This window comes from Amblyraja radiata, chromosome 3 (genome assembly GCF_010909765.2).
Source record: "Amblyraja radiata isolate CabotCenter1 chromosome 3, sAmbRad1.1.pri, whole genome shotgun sequence".
In the NCBI taxonomy this organism is placed as follows: Eukaryota; Metazoa; Chordata; class Chondrichthyes; order Rajiformes; family Rajidae; genus Amblyraja; species Amblyraja radiata.
Window position 1 is genome coordinate 36,884,619 of NC_045958.1, and position 20,709 is coordinate 36,905,327.

The 20,709-nt window shown below is 39.9% G+C and overlaps 1 protein-coding gene across 15 annotated transcripts in view; it reads left to right on the plus strand.

The window, feature by feature from the left end:
• LOC116970921 (transducin-like enhancer protein 4) overlaps window positions 1–20,507 on the plus strand; it is a 119,849-nt gene extending 99,342 nt beyond the window's left edge. For all 15 annotated transcript variants that reach the window (XM_033017595.1, XM_033017596.1, XM_033017599.1 and 12 more), the window contains 6 exons: window positions 533–782; window positions 10,393–10,640; window positions 10,955–11,102; window positions 11,613–11,763; window positions 17,446–17,522; window positions 19,548–20,507. In XM_033017595.1, coding sequence (XP_032873486.1) covers window positions 533–782; window positions 10,393–10,640; window positions 10,955–11,102; window positions 11,613–11,763; window positions 17,446–17,522; window positions 19,548–19,655 — 982 coding nt within the window. In that variant the 3' untranslated portion in view covers window positions 19,656–20,507. The remainder of the gene's footprint in view (window positions 1–532; window positions 783–10,392; window positions 10,641–10,954; window positions 11,103–11,612; window positions 11,764–17,445; window positions 17,523–19,547) is intronic.
• Window positions 20,508–20,709: the final 202 nt, after the last annotated feature.

Consider the following 20,709-nt stretch of genomic DNA (forward strand, 5'->3'; position numbering starts at 1 on the left):
TCCAAAGCGAAGCATCAATATTTGAATGAGATAGTGACATAGTCCACATAGAGCACTAGTTAGAACTGATCACACTGACTATTGCTTGCCACACTAATGCAAAGTAGATATTTATGCTGCCAATGGAAGTTGTTGGTGGTAATAGGCTTGATGGATAAGCAGGTTTCTTCTCTTTTAGCTCTGGATAAGTTCATAATTGAAAGCAATAAATATGTTCAGTTCTAACAGTGCACCATCACACTTGGTCTTTCAACCATGATTTCACTGACTTTCACCTTTGCCCTCTGGACTTGCACATGTAAGATATATTCCGAAAGGGATTCTGTTGGGCAACTGGAACCATACTGGAATGTAGACGTCTTGAGCACCTGTTAGACAAATCGGGGACCTAGACAAATGAAAAACCACAAGCATTTCAAGTTCTGACTTTAGCATTCAGGAAATACTATGGATTAGTTTTATTTAAAATGTTGTAATGTTGCAGAAATAATGTGCAGTGATTTGCTAATCAGTGATTTAATTCTTTGTTCAGTGCTTATTCATTTCATGTAAGCGCTGACGGACAGATGCAACCTGTGCCTTTCCCTCCTGATGCTCTCATCGGACCGGGAATTCCAAGACATGCTCGGCAAATGAATTCTCTGAGCCACGGTGACGTTGTCTGTGCAGTGACCATCAGCAATCCTACGAGACACGTGTACACTGGTGGAAAGGGATGTGTGAAGGTCTGGGACATTAGTCACCCTGGGAACAAAAGCCCGGTCTCTCAGCTGGATTGCCTGGTAAGAGGAATGGTGGGAGGATAACATGTTATGTGGAGGAGTAATTGGGAAATGGTTACTCTACTTGCACACAGACATGTATTGGTCAGGAAAAGGAAGTTTTTATTTGCAGTAAAATGATCTTTCCTCCTAAGGGCGGAGCAGTGTCACAGCTGGTAGAGTTACTGCTTCACAGTGCAAGGGACCCGAGTTTATTCCTGGCCTTGTGTACAGTGTGTGTGGAGTTTGCACATTCTCCCAGTGACTGCCTGTATGACTCTGCGTTTCCTCCATGTTCTCTGATTTCCTCCCAAATCCCAGGTTTGTAGGTTATTTGGCCGCTGTAAATTACCCCAGGTGTGTAGGGAAGACATGTGAAAATGGGGTAACATAGAACCAATGTGAACAGGTGATTGGAGGTCAGTGTGTTCATGGTCACCTGAAGGGCTTGTTTCTACACAGTATCTTTCAATCAATCATCAAGTTGCATAACACTGAAATTCACTGATTCATATTTGCTGTTGCTATAGTATTATTTCCAGGAGTAAAACTCTAATAATCTGCTATCCAGTAATTCGGAAATCCCAATGGCTCACTAGGTATTTCCCCAGCTGTGATAAACTCACCCATATCCCAGTGTGCCTTATAAACTCAAGATAGAAACAAAAAACTGGAGTAACTCAGTGGGACAGGCAGCATCTCTGGAGAGAAGGAATTGGTGATGTTTCGGATCGAGACCCTTCTTCAGAATGGTTCAGACTTCTTCAAACTCAACTGGATGACTAAAAAGAACTATTACTGTGTAATACGTTAAACTGAATCAAAAGTGTGTCATTGTATTGATAGGAATATTATCTGGAAAATCTGCTAATCCAGCACCAAGATCCCGAGGGTTCTAGATTATCAAAATTACACTGCATTGGGTAGATAATTGGATTTATTTTAGTCTTAGAGATACAGCGTGGGAATAGGCCCTACAGCCCACCAAGTCCACGCCGCCCAGCGATCACCCGTACACTAGTTCTATCCTACACACTAGGGACAATTTACAGAAGCCAATTTACAAACCTGCACGTCTTTGGAATGTGGGAGGAAACCAGAGAAAACGCATGTCACAGTAAGAATGTACGAACTCCATACAGACAGCATGCTTTGTAAGGATTGAAGCCACATCCCTAGCACTGTATGGCAGCAACTCTACTGCTGCACCACTGTTAATATTGTATCTAGTAATAAGAAAAGTAATATTCAGAATGGCACGTACTGAAATATTTTCTGCTTTTATTGTTAAAGATCATAAGGAATAATATGCAAATTAATGTGAACTGTAAAATACAGCAAACACAAATGAAAATTGGGCTTACAATGATTAGCGAAATTTGAATTTTGGATAGACAGCATTAGCTCTTTATGATGCACATTTTGATAATGAAGAGAAAAGTGGAAATTCACTGATTCATATTTGCTGTTGCTATAGTATTATTTCCAGGAGTAAACTTGATCCACATCACATACGTGTACCTGGCATTCCAGGATATCTTTCTGTAATTCTTTCATGGGATTCACCATGCACAGATAAAATGATCTGTCATGACAAAACATCTCTGAGAATTTCCAGAGATTCCTTCATGTGATGTGATTTGCAGATTTTTTTTTACCATGAACAGTCCCACATGAACAGTCCCAGATGCACTCAAGATAAGCTTCAATCATGTATCCGCTACAAATTACTTTTCTGCAACTTTGCATCTGTTGTGGACATTAATGGAACCTACATGGAATAATCCTCAACCTATTAGTGATCATTTGTATTTTTATCTATAATTGGGCAATATCAATTTGCACAAACTTTAAAGCTTCAAACACAGTCAAATTACAGGCATTCCCCCACTTACATAATAGGCAAGTTATGTAAACTTTTGCAACAGGAGGATGGCGGAGGCTTCCCGTCCACTTCATAGAGATAAAAGCATAGCCCGTGCTCTTGGCTCTTCTAGTTTCGGACACGGTTGGTGTGACTCTGGGAAGGCGAGTGAGAACGAGGGAGGCGGTGGAGAGCCTTGTTCCACAAGGTGCCACAAGGTCTTTCACAAGATGCACCAACAAGCCCTTCTTCAGCAGCTGTCACACTGACCAGTTGGCGCAGCAGTTGTGGCGACTAAAGTTGTATCCCCTGGCCGATAGTGCTTACTTCAGGCTGCCGCCAATGACAGGACACCCTCTGTCAATGTGGAGCTTCCTCCCCTTTTACTAGATGCTGTTTCTTCCTGTCTTTTTGTCCACTCTGTCGCACTCCCACTCCATTGCTGCCTCCATCTCCTTCTGCCCCCAAAATCCAAAATGGGAGATGTTGGCAGCTGCAGGGGAGGAGGAGGACGAGGACGAGGAGGAGGCTGCGATGGAGGGGAGAGCGGACAAAGCAACAGTCAACAGGAAGAAACAGCAGCTGATATGAGGGGAGGTGATTGAGTGCATCCTGTCGGTGGCAGCGGCCGAATGAAAGCGCTGTCGGCCAGAGGCTACACTGTGAGCCGCAACATCAGCCACGTCAACCGACGGTGCGGCAGCTAGTGAATATGGGCTCGCTGGTGCAGACCAATGCCATCAGCTCATAGTTTTACGATGAAATGACACAAAGTGCTGGAATAACTGAACAGACTGAATCAGTCTAAAGAAGGGTCCTGACCTACTGAGTCAGTCCAGCACTTTGGGTCCTTTCGTGTATTAACAAATTCTTTGTTTCTACCAAGTTTTAAGATGAAATCGAAGCCAAAAACTGATTAGCGTAAGGGCGTGGTGTGTCTATAAGCAGTTTCCTAAACTTGTCAACACTGCCTCACGAATCATGAAGCCTATCATTACTGATCTGCTTCCTTGGAAAGCAGTTTATCAATTAAACTAACTCGAATGTATTCCTTGGAGTTTCATAATTCTACTTCTGAGCAATTTTATTTTGTTGTTTTAACTTGGAAATGCTGAAATTTCACTTCCGAGTGGAGATTTTGGGACATGGACCGGGGATTTAAGCATGTGATCTAGATTGAAATGTTGGTGCAATTCACTGTGATACAAGTAGTATATATTCAGATGAGATGTTTAACCAAGGGACCCTTGTTTGTTCATTGATGTCAATTGGAAAACTCCCATGCCAATCTTTGAAGAGTTAGTTAATTTCCCTAGTGTCCTGTCTTCCTGCATTCCACCCACCCATAATAAATAATGTGAACAAAAATACAATTTACCCATATTACCTATTATTTTGTAATTGTTTGAGACGCCTTATGAGCAAATTAATTATTTTATTGCTCTATGTTACAATACATGGGATTGTATTTCAAAGTAATTACGTCTGTGGTGAAATGTTTTGACCCTATATGAAAGGTGCCAAATATTTTTCCTTCCTTGTAATCAATTGCCAAGTGACTTAATTATATCTGGTTTTGATAGGCTGCCTTCCAGCCAATCTTCCAGTGTAATGGAGACAAAAGGGACTGCAGTCGCGAGAATCTTGAGCAAAAAAAAGTGCTGGAGGAACTCAGCATCTGTGGATCGAAATGGACAGATGATGTTTTGGGTCAGGACCTTCTTTAAGCCTGACTGAAAAACAGCCTGTCCATTTGTCCATTTTCCTTCACAGATGCCACCTGACTCACTGAGTTCCTACAGCAATTTGGTTTTTGCTCAGTCTACTAAGCTGGTTACCTGGCAGGTGTTCAAATGAGAAACTAAGCTTATGCGGGTGCAAGTCTATATCCGCATACTGGCTAGTTCAAAGTTCCTTGTCACTGTGCCCTTTGCCTCATTTAACAGTGGGTTACGGAGTTTTGATAGTGCTTTTGTTTTCGTCCTTTATGTTAGCAGTCATTGTGCGCTCTTGCCAAAGTGTTTTTTTGGCACGCTTTTGAAAATATTTTCGGTACTTGTTTTAACCAAAAATGTTTAAAATGATGATTTCCACCATTTGAAAATGCTGATTTTCTTATCATAGGATATTTAAAAGTCTTAATTGCTAAATAGCATACTGTTTTCAAGTCCCATATTCTCACTGCACAGTTCCATTTCAAAATATTTAAATGTGCAGATTGTAAAATTTCTAGTTTCTGCTAGTTCCTTCTGGGTAATCTTTCTCACTTTCTAGGATGCTCTATTATAAAAGCCTGGTATTATATTTCAAGCCATGAACAATATTTTTTGTTCTTATAGCATTGCAATGCACTTCTATATCCTTTTAGTCTTGCTAAAGGGCCTGTCCCACTTACGCGACCTTTTCGGCGATTGCCGGCACCCGTCATAGGTTGCCGAAAATTTTCAACATATTGAAAATTCAGCAGTGACCAGAAATATGCTACGACTCTTTGGGTGACCAGGATACCTCTCACGACCATACAGGCGACCTCTGGTGACGTCTCACGACCATACAGGCAACCCCTTGGCGACATGCCCCCTGGTGACACCCCGCGACATGTCGCCAGGGGTCGCCTGTATGGTCGTGAGAGGTCTCCTAGTCACCCAAAGAGTCGAAGCGTCTTTCTAGTCGCCGTTGAATTTTCAACATGTTGAAAATGTTCGGTGACATATGACGGGTGCCGGCAATCGCCGAAAAGGTCGCGTAAGTGGGACAGGCCCTTTATGCTTTGTAAGAACAAACAGACTTGGCACTGTAGAATTCCTATAGTGAAGCAATTGGTAGTTTAAGAAATTCCAAAATAATGTTAGCTTCTATGTCTCAAATTTAATGCTTGCATATTTATCCAGAAGATTATTAAACAATGTAATTCAATATTAAGTAATTACTTAGGAGAAAATTATTCCGATCAAATACCCAAAACGCAAGTTGAATGCATTCACATTACTACATATAGACTCCATATAGACTGGTAGCCTGCTCATGGATATTAGCTAATGGGTATTTATTAAATTATTGTAGTTCACAGCACTATAATGGCAACAATATTACTTATGAGCTCTAGTTGTTTAAATGAAATCGTCAGGAGGAATATTCGGCAAATAATGTTGAAAAGAAGAAAACGTTCTACATTTGAATAATCTCAAATTCTAATCATATTTAATTAAAGTAAACTTGCATGGCCAGTGCACAATTGGTTGAAAAGAAAATCTCTCTACATCTTATAAAAGTCTTAAATGGAATAAGGTCATGAGGAATAGTAGTAGAATTAGGTCATTCGGCCCATCAAGCTACTTCGACATTCAATCATTCCAGATCTATCTCTCCCTCCTAACCCCATTCCCCTGCCTTCTCCCCATAACCTGACACCTGTACTAATCAATAATCTATCTGTCTCTGCCTTAAATATATCTATTGACTTGGCCTCCACAGCCATCTGTGGCAAAGAATTCCACAGATTCACCATCCTCTGACTAAAGACATTTCTCCTCATCTTCTTCCTAAAAGAACATCCTTTAATTCTGAGGCTATGACTCTAGTCCTGGACTCTTCCACTAATGGAAACATCCTCTCCACATTCACTCTATCCAAGCCTTTCACTGATTTTCTGGCACCCTTGGTTCCAGAGCTTTGCTGGATTATCTGTTTTGCCAGACCAACAGAGGTCACAGCTTCAGAGGGGAGTCAAATGGAATGGTCCACCTAGGTCGCTACTATGTTTTCTTGTCTGGATTAAAAGAGGTTCCAGTTGCCGGAAAATCAGTGGTGGACCTGTAGTTAAAATCGATCAAATATATATTTTTAATATATATTTGATCAGGAGACCAGGATGGTGGTCTACCTCCCTGGTGCCAAGGTCTCGGACGTGTCTCAACGCGTCCAAGATATCCTGAAATCAGAGGGAGAGGAGCCTGAGGTTGTGGTACATATAGGTACCAATGACATAGGTTAAAAAAAGGGAAGAGGTCCTGAAGGGAGGATTTAGGGAGTTGGGAGGAGAGTTAAGGAAAAGGACCAAAAAGGTAACAATCTCAGGATTACTGCCTGTGCCACGCGACAGTGAGAGTAGGAATGGAGCGAGGTGGAGGATAAATGCTTGGCTGAAAGACTGGTGCAGAGGGCAGGGATTCAAGTTTCTGGATCATTGGGACTTCTTTTGGGGAAGGTGGGACCTGTACAGAAAGGATGGGTTGCACTTGAACCCGAGGGGGACCAATATCCTGGCGGGGAAATTTGCAAAGGCTACTGGGGAGACTTTAAACTAGAATGGTTGGGGTGAGGGACTCAAATAGAGAAAGCTAGTAGACAGAATGGGAGGCAGGAAGCAGAAAAGGGAAGCACTCGGACACAAGAGGAGAAAGAAGAAAAAGGAAATAAACAGAGAATAAGAGGCGGGGGGTTTCTTAAATGTGCATATTTTAATGCTAGGAGCATTGTAAGAAAGGTGGATGAGCTTAGAGCCTGGATTGACACCTGGAAGTATGATGTTGTGCCGATCAGTGAAACATGGTTGCAGGAGGGCTGTGATTGGAAACTAAATATTCCAGGATTTCGTTGCTTCAGGTGTGATAGAATTGGAGGGGCAAGAGGTGGAGGTGTTGCATTGCTTGTCAGGGAAGATATTACAGCAGTGCTTTGGCAGGATAGATTAGAGGGCTCGTCTAGGGAGGCTATTTGGGTGGAACTGAGAAGTGGGAAAGGTGTAGCAACACTTATAGGGGTGTATTATAGACCGCCAAATGGGGATCGAGAATTGGAAGAGCAAATATGTAAGGAGATAGCAGATATTAGTAGTAAGCACAAGGTAGTGATTGTGGGAGATTTCAACTTTCCACACATAGACTGGGAAACACATTCTGTAAATGGGCTGGATGGTTTGGAGTTTGTAAAATGTGTGCAGGATGTTTTTTTGCAGCAATACATAGAGGTATCTACTGGAGGAGGGGCAGTGCTGGACCTCCTGTTAGGAAATGAGACGGGACAGGTGGCGGAGGTTTGCGTTGGGGAGCACTTCGGGTCCAGTGATCACAATACCATTAGTTTCAATATAATTATGGAGAGGGTCAGAACTGGACCTAGGGTTGAGATTTTTGATTGGAGAAAGGCTAACTTTGATGAGATGCGAAATGATTTGAAAGGAGTGAACTGGGACATTTTGTTTTATGGGAAGGATGTAGAAGAGAAATGGAGGACATTTAAGGGGGCAATTTTAAGAGTACAGAATCTTTATGTTCCTGTTCGGTTGAAAGGAAACAGTAAAAATTGGAAAGAGCCCTGGTTTTCAAGGGAAATTGGACGTCTTGTTCGGAAAAAGAGGGAGATCTACAATAATTGTAGGCAGCATGAAGTAAATGAGGTGCTTGAGGAGTATAAGGAATGTAAAAAGAATCTTAAGAAAGAAATTAGAAAAGCTAAAAGAAGATATGAGGTTGCTTTGGGGCAAGTAAGGTGAAAGTAAATCCAAAGGGTTTCTACAGCTATATTAGGGATATAGCGAGGGATAAAATTGGTCCATTGGAGAGACAGAGTGGACAGCTATCTGCAGAGCCAAAAGAGATGGGGGAGATATTGAACAATTTCTTTTCTTCGGTATTCACCAAGGAGAAGGATATTGAATTATGTGAGGTAAGGGAAACTAGTAGAGTAGCTATGGATACTATGAGTTTCAAAGTAAAAGAAGTACTGACACTTTAAAAAAATATAAAAGTGGATAAGTCTCCGTTCCTCACAGGATATTCCCTAGGACATTGAGGGAAGTTAGTGTAGAAATAGCCGGGGCTATGACAGAAATATTTCAAATGTCATTAGAAACGGGAAAAGTCCCCGAGGATTGGCGTACTGCGCATGTTGTTCCATTGTTTAAAAAGGGTTCTAAGAGTAAACCTAGCAATTATAGACCTGTTAGTTTGACTTCAGTGGTGGGCAAATTAATGGAAAAGATACTTAGAGATAATATATATAAGCATCTGGATAAACAGGGTCTGATTAGGAACAGTCAACATGGATTTGTGCCTGGAAGGTCATGTTTGACTAATCTTCTTGAATTTTTTGAAGAGGTTACTAGGGAAATTGACGAGGGTAAATCAGTGGATGTTGTCTATATGGACTTTAGTAAGGCCTTTGACAAGGTTCCTCATGGAAGGTTGGTTAAGAAGGTTCAACTGTTGGTTATAAATGCAGGAGTGGCAAGATGGATTCAACAGTGGCTGAATGGGAGATGCCAGAAGGTAATGGCGGATGGCTGTTTGTCGGGTTGGAGGCAGGTGACTAGTGGGGTGCCTCAGGGATCTGTGTTGGGTCCTTTGTTGTTTGTCATGTACATCAATGATCTGGACGAAGGTGTGGTAAATTGGATTAGTAAGTATGCAGATGATACCAAGATAGGGGGTGTTGTGGATAATGAAGAGGATTTCAAAGTCTACAGAGTGATTTAGGCCATTTGGAAGAATGGGCTGAAAGATGGCAGATGGAGTTTAATGCTGATAAATGTGAGGTGCTACACCTTGGCAGGACAAATCAAAATAGGACGTACATGGTAAATGGTAGGGAATTGAAGAATACAGTTGAACAGAGGGATTTGGGAATAACCGTGCATAGTTCCTTGAAGGTGGAATCTCATATAGATAGGGTGGTAAAGAAAGCTTTTGGTATGCTAGCCTTTATAAATCAGAGCATTGAGTATAGAAGCTGGGATGTAATGCTAAAATTGTACAAGGCATTGGTGAGACCAAATCTGGAGTATGGTGTACAATTTTGGCCGCCCAATTATAGGAAGGATGTCAACAAAATAGAGAGAGTACAGAGGAGATTTACTAGAATGTTGCCTGGGTTTCAACAACTAAGTTACAGAGAAAGGTTGAATAAGTTAGGTCTTTATTCTCTGGAGCGCATAAGGTTAAGGGGGTCTTGATAGAGGTCTTTAAAATGATGAGAGGGATAGACAGAGTTGATGTGGACAAGCTTTTCCCTTTGAGAATAGGGAAGATTCAAACAAGAGGACATGACTTCAGAATTAAGGGACAGAAGTTTAGGGGTAACATGAGGGGGAACTTCTTTACTCAGAGAGTGGTAGCGGTGTGGAATGAGCTTCCAGTGGAAGTGGTGGAGGCAGGTTCGATGGTATCATTTAAAAATAAAATGGATAGGCATATGGATGAGAAGGGAATGGAGAGTTATGGTATGAGTGCAGGCAGGTGGGACTAAGGGAAAATAATTGTTCGGCACGGACTTGTAGGGCCGAGATGGCCTGTTTCCGTGCTGTAATTGTTATATGGTTATATATATATATATATATATATATATATATATTTATATTTATATATATATGTGTGTATGTATGTATATATGTGTGTATATATATACTGTTTTTCCAGCATCTGGTGGTCTGGAACCTCTTTTAATCCACACATATATGTATATATCTATATATATACATATATATGTGTGTGTGTGTGTGTGTGTGTATATATATATATATATATATTCGGTGGAGGACATATATATATATACTATAATATATATATATATATATATACTATAATATATATATATATACATATATATACACACACACACACACTATATACACACACACACACATTATATATATATATATTCGGTGGAGGACATATATATATATAATATATTTATATATATAAAACACTGTATATCATTTTATTTGGCCTTAATACATGATCAAATGTTTAATGGATTCTATCTCAACAGAACAGAGACAATTACATCCGATCATGCAAGTTGCTTCCTGATGGACGTACTCTGATTGTGGGTGGTGAAGCCAGCACGTTATCCATTTGGGATTTGGCAGCTCCAACCCCGCGTATAAAGGCAGAGTTGACGTCTTCAGCTCCTGCCTGCTATGCTTTAGCGATCAGTCCTGACTCCAAGGTCTGTTTCTCCTGCTGTAGTGATGGTAATATCGCTGTCTGGGATCTCCACAACCAGACGTTGGTCAGGTAAGAACTTGTTCTCATCCATTATACTTGCACTAATTCTTATAATGTGTGTTTGAAATGTTTAGTGCCGGAACCATACTTTATAAGCCAAAATTAAGAAACCTCAATTGCACAACATAACTTTAACTTGTTTGGAAGTAAACGTGAAAGGCTCGGTGCATCTCATTTGGTACCAGTGTTGCCCCTCGTCTGAAAATTAGAAATTCAGCTCCATTGCGACCTATAATTTGGTTGGCATCTCAATTCAGCACTTCCAGATGTGTTATTTTGTGGTGAAATGAGCTGAAATTTATTGTTTTTTAAATTTTAATCAGGCAATTCCAAGGTCACACAGATGGAGCCAGCTGTATTGACATTTCAAATGATGGCACCAAACTTTGGACGGGAGGTTTAGATAACACTGTAAGGTCCTGGGACCTCAGAGAAGGAAGGCAACTGCAGCAACATGACTTCACATCCCAGGTATACATAAATAGGGAATCATTTGAGAAATTAACGTATGTTAAATAATCAATGTCTTTAGCTAGCAAAACCAAGAAACTAAATTTGAATTAATTTATGAATGCTGAATAAACAAACTGGCAGGATCTTTTGCAGATTTTAGCAGCTATGTAATTTTGTGTTTGTAGAGATATTTGTGGCTTTATGTCCAAAGATGGCTTCTGAAATGTTCCAATTTTAGTGCGTAAGAATATATATGCTTTGAACTTACATTTTACTAGTATATGTAGCATTCTGAAATTTAAGAATATCATTGAACAACAATGTAGCATTCTGAAATTTAAGAATATCATTGAACAACAAATTAAAATGTCTTCAGGTCAGCATACATGACTCCATGGCAGGTCCACTAAAGAATATTTATGCTACAAAGTTGACTGAGGCACACACCGTTGTTCATTTATCCATCATTTACAAAATAATATACTTCAAAGGGGAGAGTTTCTGCAGTTTATTTTCTGTCTGCTCTAGATCTTTTCTTTGGGATATTGTCCTGCCGGAGAATGGCTTGCAGTTGGAATGGAAAACAGCAATGTAGAGGTTCTGCATGTGACAAAACCAGACAAATATCAATTGCACCTCCATGAGAGCTGTGTGCTGTCCCTTAAGTTCGCTCATTGTGGTAAGCACTGTTTTTTGATACTGCTCGTGTTAACAATTGAGCTGAGATTGTTGCATGTTTAACTATTCATAAAGGATGCAGGGGATAGGATAATAGATTTTTTTTTTAACAAAGGATTGCCCTTCATTTTAAATAGCGGTTGAGGTGACAAAAATCAATTTCAATAGTAACTTGATTGGGCGGAGATGTGAACACGTTGTCAAGGATTGGAATAGTTGACAACCTCCAGACCTTTGCACGCTTCACGGACATGAGCAACAAGGGGCATAATAGCAATCAAAGTAGGATGTTTGTAGGGGAGATTCAAACTCCTCTTGCTTGTCTTGTAAATACGCTCTTCTAAAGCTTACCCCCCCCTAGTCTAGTTCAGTAAAAAACACTGAGTCAAGCACTGGAACAACTAAACTTTATTTTTAGATTGAACAGCAAATTCCCCTATACAATACCTAAAACACCGCGGGTTCAATCCTTGTCTCTGCCTGGCCAAGCCCTTCAGCCTCGTGCAAGCAAACACACTCCATAAGGTCACACAGTCCCAAGCGTTTCTCCAGAAGATCGACATCGATCTAAGATGGAGCCAACTTTTATAGGTCCACGTACCTTGAGGAGCTGAACTACATAGGGGTGGTCTCTTTACAGTCCAATCAAGCATATTAATTATTTAAATACAGTATTGACAGTTCCCCAAATCAATTACAGAGTCTTCCATACATTGTTTCTTGGAGAAGCTTCTGGAAGGAAGATAACTTAACTGAATAATGCAACATTTACCCTGGAACTCAAAACAATCCTGCCAAGGCTTAACACTTTGGCCAATCAACAAACAGCAGGGTAACTGTCTTGCAACATTATTTACATTATTTACAATTCTTTTGCAGCAATCCGATCAACTTCATGCATTTACAATACTTTGGAGGTCCTCTGCAAGAATCTCATTCATACTGACAATGGAAAAGATACTCATACATTTCTTATCTGCAACTTTGATCTGGAACCTAGACTTCCTGGCACCATTCAGCAGCTTGTCTTTTTATATACAGAAACACAGACTTGACCAAAATGGCCTTGCAATGCATGAATCATCTGTTAAATTTTGGTTCTATTCCTGCTCCGTTTTGGCCAGGATTTACATTCCTCCCTTTTATCATATGATAACCATCATCTATGGTAACTAGTTGTACACTGGTGACTGTTACATTCTATCAAACATAGTAACAACAAGATGCTGCTGTATTTTCCCAGAATCTCATCAAGCTTCCCGAGTTTTAGTGGGCGTAGCTTCATGATTCCCGTCTGATGAGTCTTCACCTCCCGAGTTTTCATGGGTGCAAATCCCCTCCATCCATGTTGCTGATTCATCTGTGCTTGATCCATAGTAGAGTATAGAGTTCCTAGAAGATCCTGGGATAAAGTAAGTTAGCAGTCTATACTTCCACTGATACTCTTACAGTGGTGGAGATATACCCATGCATTCCTTTCATCCACTTTCAACAGCCTCTCTCTGTACACTGCTCCTATTCTATAATACAATCCTTCTCACACTATGATCAACGCTAGAATATGGTGTTATACCCGCAGTCGCATGGTGAAAAATGCTTTATTTCCAATGTACTCTTAATGAAGGTTTCTCATATGAATTTCAGCTGGGTTCAGTCCAGGTTTCCCGACAGGCATGACTCTTACTTAAAATACCATGGGGAATGTATCAATCCAGCCAAATTCAGTCTCAGCCTTTAATTGAACTAATTTGAGTTTCAGGGTCTGTCTTACCCCTTTTCAATCCACAGCTTGTGGTCGATAAGCACAATTCAATTCAATTGCTATGGAATTCCCAGCTGTTTATATAATTTTTATTAATTAATTTAAATATGTTGTGAACCATTATTTAAATCAAGCCAAATAAGAATGCCGAATCTAGGGACAATTTTCTTTACTCCTTGATAATAGTAGCCGCTTTATTATCAAGGGTTGGATAAATGTCGATCCACCGGTCAAATACATTGACTCTGACAACAAGTACCCACTCCCCTGGTACTTCTAACTCAATGCAACTCCTCTTTCTTGGTGGCTAGCATTGACTTTTTGAAGGGGAGATTTGTTATTTGCACTTTCTCATTCCTTATTATTCTTATGCTATATCTCACATTTCCCTGGATATTCGTTCGTTCTACAATACGGACATCTGCCAAGTTCAGTCCTTCCCTTGTTGACCGCTAAACAATCCTGTCCCATCTCTGGCTGTTTGTCTGGGGGTGAGACAATTAAAGATACCAGGTTAATTATCAAATTCCAAATACTTTTAAGCCATCTCCCATAAGCCATTTTCAAATATTAAATTTTTAAAGTCCTACCAATACATTACTATACAGTTTGAGGGATCCAATTGAGGGGTCAATTTATTCCTAGTAGCTAGAATTTAGACATAAAGTAGGTGTCCCTGAACCACAGAGGAGTGTTCATTCCCAGGGTTCCATATTTAGTTTGTTTAAGTTGGAGCTTGCCTCAATGGTCTCTAGAAGCTGTCTATATTTCTTCAAGTTCCTGAGATGTTGTTCTTCCTTTTCACTGGTGTCAAGTAGTATGTTCCTATGTTGGTAAGGTTGGCACTAGGGTATGTGTAAGGTATATAGATCTTCTTTTTCCTCTTGATGTTACATTTGCAGGAGTAGGAATACCACTATGAGGAGCAACCTTTCTTGTCTGTTGGCCTTTCCCAGATTGTGAACGTTAAAGGAACAGGACAGTATTACTTCTTTCACTCTCTCTCTGTCTTTCTCTCTGTCTCTGGGGAGCTACTTGGATGGAAATGATGGTTACACATCCTACCTGATCTGTGTCTTCCGCCCGTTCTTGAGGGTCCACATGCTCTTTTACCTCACTCCCCAGATAATGGTGTATTATAGGCAACACTGTCCTGAATGCACAACAACTCAACAACAGGTTATTAACAAAGTTTACAATTAGCTCCTGTTCCTCACTCCTGCACCTCCTGCACAATAGATTCATTTTCTTCCTTCCCTTGTGCCAATCTGAGTTCCTTTGAGTTCCTTTTCTTTTGACACCAGCGACTTTGTCTCTTTTCTTAGTTTCTTTATTATTTATTATGCTCCTTTCTATCGGTGGGCTTTTCTTGATCCCAATCTGATACAATTAAGGCAGTTTCTTGGAATTGCTCTCTTCTTTATAACTTCCTTCCAGGTATTTGTAAGGGCTTTTTTTTGTTCTTGTTTTTATTCTTTCCCCTGGACCATCTCAGTGTTATGAGGAGGATATGCTATATTCCCTCAGATTTTCTTTATGGGTTCTGAGGCAGGGGTCAGGTTACTCCACCCACACTCTGGACTGGCTGGCAGATCAGGACTACCAAAATGGATTTGATTGCTAGAAAGGTGTTTGGTTTCTCGCCCCCTGATCCTCTGGCCAGGGTCCTCTGGGCCTCCTTTGATCTTCCGGGTCCCAAGTATCCCTATAGCCCCGAGGGATCCACAGGCTTCTTGGACCTCGTGACCGTCTCTTTCGACCCCTTCCTCCTCTTCGTTCTCTCATGGGCTAAGCTTTGCTCTAATGACCCGTCTCTCCACAGACATAACACTGATCTGGTCTAACCGTTCTGTAACTTCTCCAGTGGAACTGAGGGGAAACAGGCTCCCGAACAGGCATGTCCGTAAGATAATCTGGTGGGATCCAAGCCTCAAACTCTTCCTCTTCTTTCGAGTTAATTTCTAAAATTTGAATTTTAATCAATTCAACTGGTCTCTGGAAGGTCTAAAGCTTACCCCGATAGTCTAGTTCAGTAAAAGACACTGAGTCAAGCACTGGAACAACTAAACTTTATTTTTAGATTGAACAGCAAATTCCCCTATACGACACCTAAACCACCGCGTGTTCAATCCTTGTCTCTGCCTGGCCAAGCCCTTCAGCCTCGTGCAAGCAAACGCACACCAAAAGGTCATGCAGTCCCAAGCGTTCATCCAGAAGATCGACATCGATCTAAGATGGAGCCACCTTTTATAGGTTCACGAACCTTGAGGGGTCGAACTACATGAGGGTGGTCTCTTTACAGTCCAATCAAGCATATTAATTACATCAATACATTGACAGTTCTCCAAACCAATTACAGAGTCTCCCATACATTGTTTCTTGGAGAAGCTTCTAGAAGGAAGCTAACTTAACTGAATAATGCAACATTTACCTTGGAACTCAAAACAATCCTGCCAGGGCTTAACACTTTGGCCAATCAATAAACAGCAGGATAGCTGTTTTGCAACATTATTTACATTATTTACAATTCTTTTGCAGCAATCCAATCAACTTCATGCATTTACAATACTCTCTGCAAGAATCTCATTCAGAATGATGATGGAAGAGATACTCATAGATTTCTTATCTGCAACATTGATCTGGGACCTAGACTTCCTGGCACCATTCAGCAGTTTGCCTTTTTATACACAGAAACACAGACTTAACCAAAATGGCCTTGCAATGCATGAATCCTCTGCTAAATTTTGGTTCTATTCCTGCTCCATTTTGGCCAGGATTACACTTATCCTCAGAAGAAAAGTCAGTAATAGTAAATAGATATGTTTTTTTCAGACTTGACCCACCTTGAATGCTTGTGACAACACTTGATTGCTTGGACCCAGATATAAGAGTAGATAACCACTACTAATGCCTTATCTGCCAGCTTCATGAAGGATTTAATAAAGGCCTTTACAGAGTTCCTTGACTGCTTTAATCTGTCTCACAATAGAACAATGACAACTTTCCCTCTCTGGCGAGCCAATGAATGTTCAGTTTTAAACAAAATCTGAGTTGTTGGTTTTGCCATATTTATTACATTTTACAAAATGAGGCAACTGTTTGGTCCAATGAGCCTGTGTTAATTTTTTAAGCATTTCCATCATCCTCTTCCCCCACATTATCCCTTTAACCTATTCTTCTCTACACACCCATCAATTCCTCTCTATTATTCCTGGAGTATTCTCTGGATACTTTCAAGAAAGAGCTAGATTGGGCTCTTGAAGATAGCGGAGTCAGGGGATATGGGGAGAAGGCAGGAACGGGGTACTGATTGTGGATGATCAGCCATGATCACATTGAATGGTGGTGCTGGCTTGAAAGGCCGAATTGCCTACTCCTGCACCTATTGTTTATTCCGTCACCCACCTACATACGGGGGAATTTATTCTACAATTGATCTGTTAGTTTGTCTCTGGGATGGGGAGGAGTCAGGAGCATCCTGGGGAAACCCACACAATCATAGAGAGAATATGTAAACTCCGTGCACACACACGCAATTCCCAAGGACAGGATCAAACTCGGGTTGCTGCAGGTGTGTGGCAGCACCACTGACTGCTGTGTCACTGGACATTTCAGGACATATCTCTGATCTCAATAAAGAATAATCCTACTGCAGCTAAGGAAACTTTGCAAAAATTAATTGACTATTACAGTTGTGGGAATGGAAGTAAATTAATTTATTTGTTCACGGTTCACTTCAGCTCTATAAAATTTCTGGACAATATTGAATGAAATTGGGTTTGGGTTTTAGAAAATTTAGTCCAGAGACATGGATTCTAAGAGATGTGACTGACTATTTCTTTATTAATGTTTCATTTATTTTCCACAATAAGTTCAATTTGTCCAAACAAAATGTTGAACGTGTTGCACATTAATTTTCAGGTAAGTGGTTTGTAAGCACTGGGAAGGATAATCTACTGAATGCCTGGAGAACACCTTATGGAGCAAGTATATTTCAGGTAAGTCTGGAATGTTGATATATTCTCAATATAACCTGATAGAATTTCTAATGATATACTTCAAATTTAACTGTAATTCTTTTGCCTGTCAACCTCGAGGGAATTGTTTTCTCGCATCAACCACCAGAAGGTATATTATTTGCCCTTAATTACTACAGTAGTAATTGTAATAGTCAATTATTCAGTTTACTATCTTCACATTAAGGAAAAAATAATGCACATAAGGTAACTATGCATCTAAGTAAATGGATTTGTTCTAACATTAATCAATAACTAGTCTTGAGAATCACAGTTCAATGATTAGTCTCAAACTAATTTGATCAATTTATTTCCTATATAATTTCCTGATCTCCAATGTCCACAAAAATATTCTACATCTTAGCAAAATGTTTTTTTTGGGATGGAGGAAAGAGAAAAATATGAAGCGCTCAATCAAATAATAAGTGACATAGAAATTACTTATAGCTTGGTGCAAGGGTCAAAAATAGTTTGGAAGTTAAATTATTTTTAGCATTTTAAATCCTAAGTCATGGATGGATTGATTTCACTATAAAGCTCTGATATTAACGAAGGGAATGAAAATTGCTCAAAAAATACAGAGTAGATTTTATACATTGGTAATCCTACATTTGATTGCTTGAACGTAGAAGATCGTGAAAAATGATGCTGTTTGGATACCACGTCTATAAAGTAGTTAGCACATTTGTAATGAATTTTAACAGAGCAGATAATAATGAGTGGGCTTCCACTGCCTAAACTCTCTTTTGAGTACTCGGTCCTTTCTTCTTGCCTTTGCTGAATGTGGTCCCCAGGCAATCCGATGCACCACATTCAGGGTCAGAATAACATTCCCCTTAACGGGATTTTTATCTTGGATATATCTGTGTGATTCCAGAAATAAAAGTTTTCACTGGTGTATGTGAAATTGTCAACTTATGTTGTGCAAGATTTTACAGAAGCAAAGCTTGTGCATTCCCTCGAGCATCTGCTGCTGTGGAAATTAGAAACAAATGATTTGCTCTAAGGTTTAGATCCTTGATTTGTCTGCCTGTATTACATGCAGCACTGGTTTGCATGGATGAGACAACGAACAAAAAACAGGCAAAAAGGAAGGTTTATGTAGCAAAAGGACTGCTACTGCCTTAGGAAGTAGAGGAATGACAAAAATACAATTTTGCCATTGAAACATAGAAACATAGAAAATAGGTGCAGGAGTAGGCCATTCGGCCCTTCGAGCCTGCACCGCCATTCAATATGATCATGGCTGATCATCCAACTCAGTATCCTGTACCTGCCTTCTCTCCATACCCCCTGATCCCTTTAGCCACAAGGGCTGCATCTAACTCCCTCTTAAATATAGCCAATGAACTGGCCTCAACTATATTCTGTGGCAGAGAATTCCAGAGATTCACCACTCTCTGTGTGAAAAATGTTTTTCTCATCTCAGTCCTAAAAGATTTCCCCTTTATCCTTAAATTGTGACCCCTTGTTCTGGACTTACCCAACATCGGGAACAATCTTCCTGCATCTATCTTGTCCAACCCCTTAAGAATTTTGTATGTTTCTATAAGATCCCCCCTCAATCTTCTAAATTCTAGCGAGTACAAGCGGAGTCTATCCAGTCTTTCTTCATAGGAAAATCCTGACATCCCAGGAATCAGTCTGGTGAACCTTCTCTGTATGGCAAGAATGTCCTTCCTCAGATTAGGAGACCAAAACTGTATGCAATACTCCAGGTGTGGTCTCACCAAGACCCTGTACAACTGCAGTAGAACCTCCCTGCTCCTATACTCAAATCCTTTTGCTATGAATGCTAACTGAACAATGCACCGCTGTATGCTACTAGTTCCACCAGCAATAGATTAAGTTGCATTAAGTTAAATGTAAGATACTGTTAAATCCTATATTGATACAATGTTTGCTCTCTCACAAAATGTTCATTAGTTCTAAGTGCTTTATAATGATATGTACCAACTCATTTTCTCTTCCTGTCATTTGTTTAAAAAAAAAAAAAAAAATTCACAGTCTAAGGAGTCCTCATCGGTGCTGAGCTGCGACATCTCAGTGGATGATAAATACATTATCACTGGCTCTGGAGACAAGAAGGCTACAGTCTATGAAGTTATTTATTAGGAATGGAGCCTGAACACAAAGATACTCACTATAGCACTTTTGTTAGATTTGCTCTTTATGGCTGACTTTGCAAAACAAAGACTTCAACGTTCTTGTCATTGTTTCTCAGCTCTGTGCTGTATTTGATCGTAATTTCTGGACACTTCCGTCTGATATATTAAAAAGCCTCAAAACCCAACTATGCGGAGCAGAGTGACAAGCTTCTTTAGCCATTAAGTGAATGAAGGACCAGAAGGATTCAACTATTTATTTTTGTTTTCCAAGACTTTTTATAACCTTTGTTGAAATTGATTAATTTCATACAAGCTTTGGTATTAACATTCATTCTGTTTGGAAGGTGTTAGTTCATTTTCACATTGATTAAGTGTGTGTTATTATTTCTTCATTTTATTACAGAATTATGAAGATTTTTATAGAAGTATTAAGTTGCAGAGCAATGTTCTGGAGTATTTGTCCAAATTGAAGCTAGTTGATATGCCAACAAAAGAAAATACAGGATTGGCTAGATAGTGAAATGATTTGCTGTCAGTATTGTTTTGGCAGGAGGCCATTAATTTTAATAAAACAATACCGGTTCAAATCACTTTCTTGGTAATGTAATAAACGAGGCAGAAGGTGCCCATAGAAATTGGAAAAATCTACAAGCTGAGAAAAATGCTGATTTGCTCAGGTGTTTTGCGTAATGGAAAAACAACCATTCAGAAGTGACCAAATGGCAATTATTTCATATTCACTGAAAACAGATTACCACAAAACTGACCAGTCAAATTCCTGTTCTTTTCCAACAAATCCTCTTGAGCAATTAAGTTAGTTTCCCAGCTCACTCCACTAACGATTCCTGAATTTTACTTTTTTTTTTAAAAAGTGGATGGTATAATAAAATGCAACTAATCTAAATATAAGTAAAAAATCATCCATTCTATGTGGCATCAGACCCTCACACGAGCATTCCCTTTGTGTAAGGACACTTTCTTTTTTTCTGTCCATTTTTCATTACTTGGATACCTTGATTATTCTTTAGCTCTCTGCATGTTCCTCATTGCTCCTAACTTTC